The sequence below is a fragment of the Phoca vitulina genome, unplaced genomic scaffold, assembly GCF_004348235.1.
Source record: "Phoca vitulina isolate PV1807 unplaced genomic scaffold, GSC_HSeal_1.0 scaffold6, whole genome shotgun sequence".
Taxonomy (NCBI): domain Eukaryota; kingdom Metazoa; phylum Chordata; class Mammalia; order Carnivora; family Phocidae; genus Phoca; species Phoca vitulina.
Window position 1 is genome coordinate 69447665 of NW_022589709.1, and position 14376 is coordinate 69462040.

At 36.6% G+C, this 14376-nt stretch overlaps 1 protein-coding gene across 5 annotated transcripts in view; it reads right to left on the reverse strand.

The window, feature by feature from the left end:
• TCERG1 (transcription elongation regulator 1) overlaps positions 1-14376 on the reverse strand; it is a 62182-nt gene that overhangs the window by 26892 nt on the left and 20914 nt on the right. For 3 of the 5 annotated variants that reach the window (XR_004299412.1, XM_032404438.1, XM_032404436.1), the window contains 6 exons: positions 13759-13871; positions 12915-13003; positions 4453-4613; positions 2743-2799; positions 2330-2396; positions 1186-1236 (listed from right to left, as the gene is read on the reverse strand). Coding sequence is in view for 4 of the 5 variants with exons in the window: in XM_032404438.1 (XP_032260329.1) it covers positions 1186-1236; positions 2330-2396; positions 2743-2799; positions 4453-4613; positions 12915-13003; positions 13759-13871 (538 nt within the window). In the remaining variant the exon portion in view is untranslated. The remainder of the gene's footprint in view (positions 1-1185; positions 1237-2329; positions 2397-2742; positions 2800-4452; positions 4614-12914; positions 13004-13758; positions 13872-14376) is intronic. The other 2 variants (XM_032404439.1, XM_032404437.1) reach the window with 1 other exon arrangement.

Here is a 14376-nt window from a genome sequence, read left to right on the forward strand (position 1 = left end):
AGCAACTTCCATTATAATAATAATAATAAAGTTACAATGAGCTTCTAATGATGTTATAATGGCTATATTGTTGTGCTGTCTCTCCCCCTGATACACAGAATAAACTACCTTACTTTCAAAAACAAAAACAAAAAACTAACATTGCAGTAAAACTCTTTATGTGTTAGAAACAAACAGCACAAAATGTAATTTTTAGTTCTTGAAATGATATAGTATTTTCCAAAATGTTTTACATTATAGATGCATAAAAGATTTCTTAATCTAATAAAAATTGGATAAGTCTTAGTAATCTCAAATATTCATAATGAAAATATCTGCAAACTTGGCCATTTGGATATGTGAGATATATACCTTACCTACCTGCCATCTTTTTTACTCACTTTCTGGGTGGTAAGTTGAGATTTAAGTTGAAGGACAGGTCCCAGAGAGCAACATAGGCCCAGGAGTAGTTAGATGGAATTACAACTGTTCACCAATGACTAAACTACTTCTTTTTCCTCAAAAAATGCACCTCAGGGCTAAGGACAACGTTGCTGTTGCTCTCACTCAAGTGAGATTGTAAACATGAAATCGAGTCACCTCTCAAACATCTGCACTATGAAGAAGGCCCGTTCATGTGAATAATCCAAAACAGTAAGTAATTCAATAATATTCGGGTGTGTTTGAGCAGATCTTCCTTCTTAAATATGATCTGCTAAGTATAAAAGTAAAATTGGTTCATATTCCCTACACAAACTTAAGGGAATCAGGAAAACAAAACATCATCAATTTCAAAAGCATGCTATATAGGGAAGTGAAGGTAGCCCAGCAGATTTAAATGGAACTAAGGCTAACCCACAAATACATGTTAAGTGAGAGGTAATTAGCAACTTAGAGAATGCATCAAAAGAAATAGAAGACATAGTCCGTGACCTGCAGGAACTTAGCGAGATAGTCTGTGACCTAAGATATGCACAAAACAAACAGGTAAAAGTAATTTGCCAAACAATATACCCTCTTATAATTTATTTAAGAACTATTTAAATAAAGAATTAAAAGACATCCAAGAAATATAACTAATGAAAACAAATAACCTTTATAGAATTACACTAAATGGAAATGTCACAATACAAACTATCACTATCTATCTCAATAAAAGAAATAAAGAAAAACTAAGCCAGGAAAAATAGGCTTTTAACTTTGTACCTAAATAGAGAAGCTCGGGCAATCCACATAAAGGACTTCTTTGACATTCTCCTGATAAAAGCAGTTAAAAACCTTACAGAGTTGTCTATAAGAACAAACAATTAAAAACAACCTAAAAGTTTAACATTGTAGGAACATCCAAAATTATGGTTATATAAACAGAATGAATACAGTCATTTATAACTATTAAGAAAACAAATGTCTTATTCTACATTTTATTTAAGGACTCAAAATCAGTTGATTACAACTAATATTTACATATTTGGTCAAGAACTAAAAAGTCAACTGCAAAAATGAAAACAGCTATGTTACTTCGGTTGATTATGAGTGACTCTCTTTAATATCTTAATTTAACATTGTTGTTAACGATTTTTTAAAAACAACCACCCTTCCGAGGGGCTGTCTTACTGATTTCTTTGCCATAATTTGGCTGCATTCAATCTGTCCTTTTTAGATAAGGACTACGGTTCATCCAGTTCCTAATAATGTCGTCAAACTTTCCTTTTTGCTGCTAAATAATGGTCCCATTCCTCCCCCACCCACACACAAATACCGTCTACCCAAGCCTTTCATCCCCCATAATTAGAAACATTCATATTTTACCCAATTACAGAGCACTGGCCAAACTAATGCTCCTGCTTATGGCAATCTCTTTCTCCCAAAGCATTTTCTAAGCTCACAGGTTCCCTCTTCACCAGGTAGTAATGACACAGACTCAAGGACTGGCTAAGTGACAAGTACATAAAAAGAGAGAGAAGTCTGTGTGTCTATATTTACGAAATTTCTGGAATGGTGTCTGTTGGGGTCTATATTAAGGAGGAAATTCATTTTTTTATAAAATTCAGGCTTAATGAATGTCTGAAAATAATTTATCATCTAATTCCTAAAATGTCACTTGGCTTTATAATACTTTTTTAAGTAATCAAGTATTGAAGTAATCAAGTATTCTGCACATCTAGCAACAGAAGGGACACCATTTCTACATTCTAAAGAAAAGCTTTCTAATATTAGGCCTTAGGAAATCAAGACTTCTGTCTCCTAAAATACACATTACCTGTCCCGACCACAAACTGACTGGGACCTAATAACTTTTAAAATAGTATTATAATCTACCGGAATTACATGAACTATAAGTATTACTTACTTCCGTTTTTTGGCTTTAACAGGTTCATCTTCATTAAGTTCTTCCATTAATTCTTGTTCTTCTTTAACTGTAAGATCAAATTTAATTAAACCTTGTCAGAATAAAATTCAGCAAGCAACAATTTAAACATTTAAGTCTGAATCCTTCTAGCAACTACCAGAACACTTGCTTTAATAGTATTAAAAAGTAGCTACATGGGCACCTGGGTGGCTCAGTCAGTAGTTAAGCATCTGCCTTTGGCTCAGGTCATGATCCCAGGGTCCTGGGAATGAGCCCTGCATTGGGCTCCCTGCTCAGTGGGGTGCCTGCTTCTCCCTCTCCTCCCCATTCATGCTATCTCTCCCTCTCTCCCAAATAAATAAGTAAAATCTTAAAAAAAAAAAAAAGGTAACTACAATCTATAGTTTACTCACTTGCACTCATAGAGAATTGCCATTTTTGGATGGACAGCATTGTGGGGGTCGGGTGTCCTGGCAAAAATATATCAAATATTATTATGAATAGTTACATGCACATATTACACAATATTTTCTTTTTAAAAAGGTACTGTTTATATAAAATACCCATCCCATAATACTCTCTCCTTTATAAAATATTAAACAATTCTAAACTTCCTAAATTAATCTTCCCTTTAAATTTCCAATTCACTTTGAAATGTTTATTCATGAGACATGTATTTATCAAATAACTGAATTGAATATTTGAAAACAGTCATAAAAACAAAAGCAAATCTCATACCTCCTTGGCATAATTCAATACTAGGATTATAAAGTATCATCAATATCACAGCTATAAAACAGATACTGCTGAAGGGAAAAAATGGTGCCTAGTGACTTTACCACTAAGCAGGCAAAGTTTCACTGATTTGCAAATGACTTACAAGCAAAAAATGTAGCACCACATATATATAACCCATAAAGACTGCTCAATTATTAGGACATATATTTGGATTGATTTCATTGGAAGTATTAGGTGATTCATTTATGCTGCTACAGCACACGGGGGGGGTTCTATAAAAACACAATCATCTCAATATGAGGGCAAATTACCAATAAAAAATATGCAATAAAAATTATGTAAAAATATGTGTCCATTATATCTACTGAAATGCTGTCTGAACACAAGGTACCTTAAAAGATAATTTTTTTTTTTTTTTTAAAGATTTTATTTATTCACTCGAGACACAGGGATACAGAGAGAGAGAGAGAGAGCACGAGCAGGGGGAGAGGCAGAGAAAGAAGCAGGCTCCCTGCTGAGCCAGGAGCCGGACGTGGGGCTCGATCCCAGGACCCTGGGATCACGACCCGAGCCGAAGGCAGATGCTTAACCATCTGAGCCACCCAGGCGCCCCAAAAGATAATCTCTTAATAAAGTCTGTCTCTCTATTGTCAGGAATAAGGCTTTTATTCCCTAAATTTCATCTACTTGAAAAGAGTACGCTTTTGGGGCGACCAGGTGGCACAGTCAGTTAAGCGTCCAACTCTTGATTTCAGCTCAGGTCATGACTTGGGGTCATGAGACTGAGCCCTGTGTTGGGCTCTGCACTCAATGGGGAATCTGCTTGGGATTCTCTTTCTCCTTCTCTCTCTGCCCCTCCCACCGCCACCCCCCACCACCACTGCATACACACTCTCTCTGTCTCTAATATAAATAAATCTTTAAAAGAGTAAGCTTTTATAACTTTACAAAATTTTGTATTTTGTAAAAACTTAGTAAACAATATTTTTAAAATACTCTGTATAGTTCTGATTATTCAAAAAATATATTACTAGTTATAAAAAGTGCTGAGAGACTCACTGAGGAGTGTTTTAATATTTTAAGTAAGCACAGAGCAAATGTTAAGCAGAACCAACATAACCTGGACTAACTAAAAATCTTGACAAGGACAGTAAGTTAAAAAAAATATACATGTAAATATTTTACAAAGAAATAATTGCCCAAACTTTCTAATTTTTAATATCTCTACTACTGAACTCAAACTAGCATAACGGTCTATTTCCCATTTCTCAATTTCTTATATTCCTTGAAAACAGCAAGTCTTCTTCCTAAGTGGCCTCAAATTTTCTGTAAAAATATTAAAATAATAATAAAATTAGAGGATAAATTCCTAATTTAAAACTTACTTAGTTTCTTCACTTCTTCCATTCCTTTTTTATGAGGAGGCTCCTGAATAATTTTGTCAACATCTGCCCTTCCAATCAGATCATCAGGTCGGTCCCACATAGAAAGACGGGTGGTAGGATTATAAAAGAAGACCCGCTCATCACCAGTCCAAACAACACACCTACGAATTGATTCAAATATCAGTTTCTTCTGTTATGGAACATATTTGATAGGTAAGTCTTTTACTGACATCCTGCCTAAAGGAGAGGTGGAGGGGTGGTGAGGACACCTTCGTATTTAATAATAGTTACAGAGCCAAATACAATTTCTGGAGGAGAGAGCTGAGTGGCTAAGATTAGAACAGCAGTTCAATATTTTAATGGAGAAAAACCAAGAAAAGCAAAGTAATTCATAATCAGTGGTTAGAGTGCTCAAGAACTTGGTGTAGCTGGCTCAGTCTGAGAGTGTTATATTTTAACCTATCACAAAGGATGAATTCAATGGCAACAAATAAGAATGCTATTTAGCAGTTCTAAAACTAAAGAAAAGATCACAGCACAATACCTATTATGTAATACTTCTTAGTATTTCTTACCAAATCAGAATTTTACTTACTCAAATGCAACCTGCTATGAAGTCTTTAATATCTTACTATATCTGGTATAAAAAATAAGAAATATTGATTGCACTATAACACCAGAGCCCACTAGAGCTCATTGTTCCTGTTCATTACAAGAAATTCAGACAAAATAGAAAAAACGAGAATGTAAGGACTGTATACAGTTTTTTAAAAATAAATATAAGTATGGAAGAGAGTTAATATTTACAGCAGCAATTGCGAGGGTGTAAATTTCCCGTTTTTCCTCCCTTACACCTCTGCCCTAAAGGCCACCAGTCACCTGGTACATGATGGTGGCAGCACAGGCAGTGAAAACTCCCAATAGAAACCAGGTACTTATGGCAAGATAATGACAAGTTCAACAACAGCTGCCAAGCCAAGCTGATCTAGATGTTGAAAATATCAGATAAAACCTCTATTGTTGAGAAAATCGAAGACTTTAAGGCAGCAATTATAACTAGAGTTCATGAGACGAAGAAAAAAAAATTTGAAATGAAAACATAGTTCTCATTAGAGAAACAGAAGCTGCAAAAAAACAAAACCAAACTCTTTAGATGAAAAACACACAACTGAAGCAAAGGAAAAAAAAAAAAAAGGAGACAAGCCAAGAAACAACTCTTAACTACAGAGAGCAAACTGATGGTTACCAGAGGGGAGGTGGGTAGGGGGATCGGGATTAAGGAGTACATTTGTCACAAGCACCGGGTAATGTATGGACGTGCTGAATCACTATATTGTACACCTGAAACAGTATCATACATTAAAATAAAATTAAGGGGCGCCTGGGTGGCTCAGTCGTTAAGTGTCTGCCTTCGGCTCAGGTCATGATCCCAGGGTCCTAGGATCGAGCCCCGCTTCAGGCTTCCTGCTCAGCGGGAAGCCTGCTTCTCCCTCCCCCACTGCCCCTGCTTGTGTTCCTTCTCTCGCTGTGTCTCTCTCTGTCAAATAAATAAATAAAACCTTTAAAAAAATTAAAAATTAAAAATTAAATTAAAAAATTAAAAAGAGAAGAAGAAAAATACACAACTGAAATTAAATTTCTTTAGATTGGCTCAAGAACAGAACGGAGATGACAGGGAATTATCAGTGAACTAAAAGTACATCAGTAATTATCCCACCTGAAGAATAAAGAGAGGAAAAAAAGAATCAAGAGGCTTTCAGGAAACCTAAGGGACTATATCAAATGCCTTACATAAATGTCACTTACGTAGATGTTTAACTTTACTTAAAAAAAAAAAAAAACCTAACCTAAATTTTCTACGCCGGTTTCTAAATATGCCACACCACAAACGGGGGAACAAGTCCAATGACGTTGGATTTCTTACCAGAAACCATAGAGGCAAGAACAAAGTAAAACAACATTCTTAAAGTTCTGGGGCGTGGGGGGATAAGGGGGGGGAATGGGAATGAAAATGGCTAATGAAAATGTTCTAAAACTGAATATGGTAATGCCTGCACAACTCTGTGAATCATCTCAATATACTTGTCATATTTTTAAAAAGCAGCTAGACAAAAAAGTATATATGATTCTTGACATAACATTCTAGAAAATACAAAGTAATCTAAAATAACAGAAAGGAGGGGCGCCTGGGTGGCTCAGCCGGTTAAGCGGCTGCCTTCGGCTCAGGTCATGATCCCAGGGTCCTGGGATCGAGCCCCGCATCGGGCTCCCTGCTCAGCGGGGAGCCTGCTTCTCCCTCTCCCTCTGCCTGTCTCTCTGCCTACTTGTTCTCCCTCTCTCTCTGTCAGATAAATAAATAAAATCTTTAAAAAAATAAAAAAATAAAAAAAATAAAATAACAGAAAGGAGAAGGATCCTTAGGGATGGGATTAGAAGGAGGGATGCATAACAAAGGGACACAAGAAAACTTTCAGGGTTACCGGAAATGTTTATTTTGATTGTGGAAATGAAGTTCAAATATTTCTGCTCATCATTCTTCAATTTTACTTAAGTAACACAAAAAAATGAGAAAACGGGGGCTCCTGTCTGGCTCAGTCGGAAAAGCATGCAACTCTTGATCTCGGGGTTCTAAGTTTGAGGCCTACGCTGGGTGTAGATATTACTTAAAAATAAAATCTTTTTTTAAAAGTGAGAAAATGTATAATGTACTACTAAATCAAAATCTTTTATGGAAATGGGACTAGATGCGGTTTTTTTGTCATGGAATCCAACAAAAAACCAAGGCTCAGTGATCGTCGGGAAAACAAAACACTTCTACTTTGGACCTCTCTTTACAATTAATTTTAAGCGCAGGTGTGGGGGCCCCTGGGTGGCACAGTCAGTTAAGTGTCCTGACTCTTAGTTTCAGCTCAGGTTGTGATCTCAGGGTGGCGAGATCGAGCCCCACGTCCCGCTCAGTGCTCAGCACGGAGTGTGCTGGGGAATCTCTCTCCCTCTCCCATTGCCCCTGTTGCTCATGCTCATGCACTCTCTCTCTCACTCTCAAATAAATACATCTTTATAAACATAAATAAATAAAAGCAGGTGTGGGGTAAACATATGTTATATACTATGTTCCATCAGAATAATCCTGAGAGGGGTACATGGCTGGCTCAGTTGGGAGAGCATGTGACTCGATCTTGGCGTTGTGAGTTAAAGCCTCACATTGGGTGTAGAGATTAAAAATAAAATCTTAAAAAAAAAAATTAAAAAAAGAACAATCCTGAGATACTTAAGTCATCTTGACAGATGTTTAACTTTACTGCGGGGGGAAAAAAAATGACCCTAAATTTTCTATGCCAGTTTCTAAAACACTATTTAATTATTAACAACAGTAACTACTTTAGGAAAGAGATGCTATTTTACTAATTCATGCGGGCTTCAAAACACCAAAGTGTGCTAATATACTCCATCAGTCCTAACGATAAATGTGGAGTGAGAAGCTGTCAGGACATTTCAGAACTAACAGAAAAATTATGAACAAAGAATTCTTGTACCAAAAAACTGCCCTGTGCTGGGGCACCTGGGTGGCTCAGTCCGTTGAGTATCTGACTCTTGATTTCAGTTCAGGTCATGATTTCACACGTCATGGGATCGAGCCCTACATCGAGCCCTCAGCAGAGCCTGCTTGTCCCATTCCCTCTCTGCTCACTCTCTCTCACTAATAAATAAATAAAATCTTAAAAAAAAAAAAAAAAAACTGCCCTGTGCTAATATGCATGTATGCATGAGAAAATGTTTAGGGATGAAGTGTACTAATATGTGCAACTTTTAACCTATCAAAAAAATTATTGGCAGATGCACTGAGAGATGGTAAATAAATAACGCAAATAGAATAAAATGTTAATTGTAGAAGCTAGGTCAGTATATGGTGCTCACTGTTCTAGAAAACGTTCTTTCAACATTTCTATAGGTTTCAACTTTTTCATAATAAAATACTGGAGCAAAAAGCTCTGGAAACAACAACAAAAACCTACAGAAACACGAGAGCTAATTAACTAGTGGTCCTGTGCCATTCTCAGTATATGCAAAAGTGAGTAAAACTTGAAAGATCAATTTTCCTAAGTTAAAAGCCAATAAAGAGTATACACAAGGAAAGCACGGCAAATACAGGCAGCCCTCACTGTGCACTCTGCAGGACACTGTAAAAGTAACTGCAAGCTAAAGCTCTAGGATGCAATCTCAGTAAGCAATGGAAAAACCACAATTAGTCCATAACCTTTATTTTTTTTAAAGATTTACTTTATTTATTTGTCAAAGAGAGAGAGAGCACAAGCAGGGGGAGCAGCAGGGAGCCTGATGCGGGACTCGATCCCAGGGCCCCAGGATCATGACCTGAGCCGAAGGCAGACGTTTAACCGACTGAGCCACCAGGTGTCCCAGTCCATAACCTTTAAAACTTTTCTCAAAACATTAAAAACTCTCTTAGACAAGAAACTGAAGTTTACTGATCCTAAGGAATAAAAAATGCTTCTAATTTTGATCTCTCTTTATTTTAAAGAGTCAAACTAATGCTGTAAAATACCAGGAAAAAAAAATCCCAATATTGGTAAGGAAAATATGAAACTTCATGTTTTACACTCAGCTTCTTAACTCTAAAGAAACAGTTACTTCAAGAACAACATTTAAAGCTATGAGGAGATAGAAACACTAATAAAAATCTGATTATCCAAATGAAGTGGCATAGCCTGCTTATTAGCTAAGAAATTTGTTGTGCCTCCTTTCTCTTTTTTTTTCTAAGTAATCTCTACACCCAACACGGGGCTGAAACTTATAACCCCGAGATCTAGAGTGACATGCTCCACCGAATGTACCAGCCAGCCACCCCAAGTAATTTGTTTTGCTTAAAGTTAGCATTTACCCATTTTACGAGAAATAGAAAAAAATTAAGGAATTAAAGTTCTACTGACAACACATTTTTCTCTGACAGAACCTGGAAAATAATTTACACAAGCAGTTATCTTACATGTATATTCACATGGACTATAAAAGCACCAGGAACATATAGTTGCACTGGGGGGTGAGGGACAGTCCCTAAGAAATACCCAGAACCTAGAAGCTATAAATAAAAGATCAATAAATTTGATCTCATTGAAATACAAAATTTATGGGCGACAAGACATCAAAACAATAATCAACAGGTAGGGAGAAAGTATAATGTATGTAAAAAATCAAAGTGGTTAATAGCATGCATAAAAAGGTCTCTTCTGGGGGCACCTGGGTGGCTCAGTAGGTTAAGCACCTAAATTCAGCTCAAATCATGATCTCAGGGTCGTGGGATCGAGCCCTGCATCTGGCTCCACACTCAAGAGGGAGTCTACTTATCCCTCTCCCTACCCCCTCCCCGAGCTATCTCCCTCTCAAATAAATAAAATCTTAAAAAAAAAAAAAAACTCTCTCCTATCATTAAGAAAAAGACAAGTCCATAAAAAAGATGAGGGAAACTGTGAAGGAAGCAATCCACAGCCAATGAACATGAAATAAACTGAATTACACCAGCATTCTGAAAACACGTAATGGGAATCTTTTTCTCAAAAGGTTACCAAGGATTTAAATAGAATATGCCACACTGGTAAGAGGGAGAGAAAACTGGTACTGAGGCTACTGCTGGGAATATTAACTGGCACAGTCCAGCCTGCCCCACCCCGCCCCGCGCCAAAACCTTTCTGAGGTCAACCTAGCATTATCTACGGAAATATTAAATAACAGTATCACTTGATTCAATTTCACCTCTAGGAATTAATCCAACAGAAATACTTGCATGTGTTCACAAAGAAATATGTACAAGGATGTTCCAAACAGCAACAGCAACTTTTGTTAATGTGGGGGGGATGGGAGGACAACCTCATCATCCACTTATAGAAAAACTCTGCATTTACAGAAAACTATGCTATCACATAGATTTATATTTACAAAAATAGCAAAATTTGAGACATATTTAGTAAAAACCACTGACGAATACAGTTTTTGAGACACTTTAAGATGCATGCACACCACACATACAACTCTGTACACGTGTACACAAAACAACAAAGGGTCCAGAAGGCATATGTAACCAAACTTTCATTAATGAGGCTTGGGGAAAGTGGAATTCTTTAATTTTTTCCTCCATATAATTCTTTCATATTGTATGTTTCTATGGATTCACATATTCTTTTCTAATAATATCAGATTAATGAGAAAATAAATGAAAGCAGGACACAAAAACCATAGATATAAAATATACAGAAAGAGAGGTTTAGAGGGTGATAAATATAAGAGACTTGACATGCAGGGGCACCTGGGTGGCTCAGTGGTTAAGTGTCTGCCTTCGGCTCAGGTCATGATCCCGGGGTCCTGGGATCGAGCCCGGCATCGGGCTCCCTGCTCAGCGGGAAGCCTGCTTCTCCCTCTCCCTCTGCTCCTCCCCCCTGCTTGTGCTCTCTCTCTCTCTCTGATGAATAAATAAAAAATATTAAAAAAAAAAAAAAAAAAAAAAGAGAGACTTGACATGCAAATAACAAATGTTCCAGAAAAGGAAAAACAAACAGATAAAGAGAAGCAATAATTAAACAAATTCCAAAAGAAATTCCACTAATCTGGGGACAGACTCAAACCTGAAAACTGATGAGGGTCCACAAAGCTTCAGACTGGTGGGGTTTGGAGGTAATTACCAGCTTTTCATGTACAAAACTCAAACTCAGAAACCACAACCTAGGAACATATTCTTTAAATAGACTGTTTCCATAACTTTGATTTTGGATCCAGGTAAATATTTTGCTTACTTATTTTTTAAAATGAGGCTATGTATCAAGTTGGTGGAATGAAATATACAGAATACAATTATTCCAAATGCCTTTAAAACATAGTATTTGACTACAAATCCCTGGAGTGACATACCCTGAAAATAAAAAAAAAAAAAAGGGGGGGGGGGGAGGATAATAAAGGTTAAAAAGTATCTTCAGTATCACACTGTTAGTGACAGTGCTGGTACTATAATTCTGTGACTTGTGTGTGAGAAAAGCAAATGAGTAATTATGTTGCTATCACTCAGCAAAAGATTTTGAGCAGGAAAGGGGATGCTGAATTAAAATAGATAATGAGGTTCAGTAAAAACCTTGTAAATCTGAACTGCAAGTAATATGAACACATGATGTATCTTTAAATGTGTGCATCTTCAATCTGTGTCTACCAAAGAGGTCTAAAAATAATGACTTAATTCAGTAATAACAACTATCCCTAGATCCTATAAATGCCACGTCCCACAAAAAGCAAAATGGCCAAATCTAGGTCTGAGACAGGAAATACATGAGAAAGCCAGGAACATCTTTGTCAGAGTAGAAAACAAGAAAGGTATCAAAGACAGGGTTGCAACAAAAAACCCCAGTCAACCTTAAGAGGCTTCACCCAGCCCAAGATGAAACAACTGAACTTCAGTAATGATAATAACAGATGGAAGCAAAGAAAATGTATTTAAATCTATGAATTTGTATTACTCAAACCAACTCATTCTTGTGAAAACCTCAGCACTACTGACATTTTGGGCCAAATAATTAATTCTTGTAGGGAGCTCCCCTGTACCTGGTAGGATATTTAGGAGCATCCCTGCCCTCTAACAACTAGAGGCTACACGCTATTAATCCCTTCCAAGTTATGACAACCAAAAATGTCTCCAGACACTGCCAAACATCCACTTCTGAACTAGTCTTGCCAAAAAGATCACATGTGAATCTGATCAGGTCTCTACATATACTTGCTAGTTTGCAAGAAATTCAGGAACAGGAGACTGAAACAATACCAAGGGGATGCAACAATAACATTCAGACTGAGTCTCCATGTAACATATTTATTTTTTAAATAACAAAAACAGAAAGGAAAAAGCAATGAAAACACAATGAAGGGAAACCAATAGATCACAAGATGTAAGGAAGAACTCCCTGCAATATGTGGACTGTATACGGATCACATGGGCTGGAGCAGGAATAGGAGAGAGCACTGACACAGGGAGAAGAAGAAAAGGGAAAACCAAACCAGAGAAGAAAAGAAATAAATTAAGTAAATGAAGACTTAATAAAAAAATAAACTTAAATAGAGACTTTATACAGTTCTATAAATATAATCATGTATGTGGGCATATGTACAAAATTAACTTTTAAAATTTCAGTAAAAAGGAAATTCAGGATCTCACAGCAGTTCAAGTCTATAATTATGTACAATAAACATTAATGGACAGTACCATGAAAGGAGAAAGACAATGTAGCAATTGAGTTTTAAGAAATACAAACCAAAATATTCACTCATTAGATAAAAACACCTACTTAGCATGTATTTTTTTAAAGCACCTTTTCTTTCTAATATGATAAACCATGTAACAATCAAATACAGCAATAAATAAGCAAACAAGAATGAAATAAAGTAACTCACTAACTGAGCCAAGTACATACCATGGAGTACCAGGAATAGGGGTAGTAGCTACTGGCTTTGCCTTCTGGGCAGCCTTTTCTTCTTCAGTCATCTCCTCCTCTTTGGGCTCCTATGGGAAATGATGTTACTCCCATTTCATTAGTATCATAACACTATACCTGAATCTTACACAAATACAAGTAAAACTGTGAACACCTCAAAGTGCAACCAACATAAGGTCTGTTACTAGCATAGTGAGGACACTGAGTAGGAATTGCTAAGAAAGTTCTCAATCCTTGCTCCCTAGACAGAGCTGAATTCTACAACAGCAGACCCCAGCAACAGCAGATGGTCCTATCTTACAGACTCACTAACCATCTGCTTAGGAGCAGAAATGGAGAACTTAGGATAGAAAATCAGATGAGACCTCTTCATTTAAGGTTATTTCTTTCTCCTGCTAACTTCCTTACTAATAAAACATGACTACCATTAGTCCCTCACTGAATAAAGAAAGCTTCCAAAAAGCAGAGCTCTTTTAGTGCTCTATAGAGATCATTCCATGCCAGGAGAAGACAGATAAAACATCCCCCAAATATAAAATTGTACTTATAATTTTTACCATGTGCCAGTCTATAAATCAGGAGGTTGGGATTGGATGCCCTGGTCCAAGGCCCTTTCTTTCTAGGGGCCTTGGTTTACTGTAAGAAGTAATTTAATGAAACTTTCACAGGAAAAACTGAATTACAAACTTCAAAGAACCCCAAAATTTCAGAAATCAGACTAAGGACAATTATCTAAAACTGTATCAGATGGGTTTTCAATTACAAGTAAATTGTACCCAGCAATTAATGCTGGCTCCCAGGTTAACAGGTCATGGCCCTTTACCTCCTTTATCTCCTTTATTGGCTCTTCTTTAGGGTCCTCCTCCTCCGTCTCCATTGGAAGAGGTTCTTCAGAAGGTTCTTTAATTGGCTCTTTAATCTTCTCCTCTAATTTTTCTATTACAAAGTTAAGACAATGTCACTCAATGGTCTTTGGTGTAATTTTCCAAGAACGTTCAAATACTAAGCAATTAAGACATTCCGTAACTAGAAGTTACTAACCACAAAGATAAAATGTTCTTCTTTGTATCATCAATTTCAATATAACGTACTGGTCAACTTCAAATACCCTGCTATACCATCAGAAAACTGTCACTAGAAAAGAAATCACTGACTGCAGAGGGACATAGTCTTTCAAGTCACTCACGTATCCTTTGTAGCAATGATTCATTTTGCTCAAAGGGACAAGATACTACGATACTTAGAAACAGGAACTTGTGATACAGAAAATTATGAGTTTTCTTCATCCAAGACTCCAAGGGCCTACATTTCTTTCTTTAGAACAGATGCAATACAGACATCTCTTCCTGAGAGTACTATCAATCTCAGTAATTACACAGGAGAATAATTATGCAATTCCTAACACAAAAATATATGTGTACAGATGTGTAATTTAATTTCT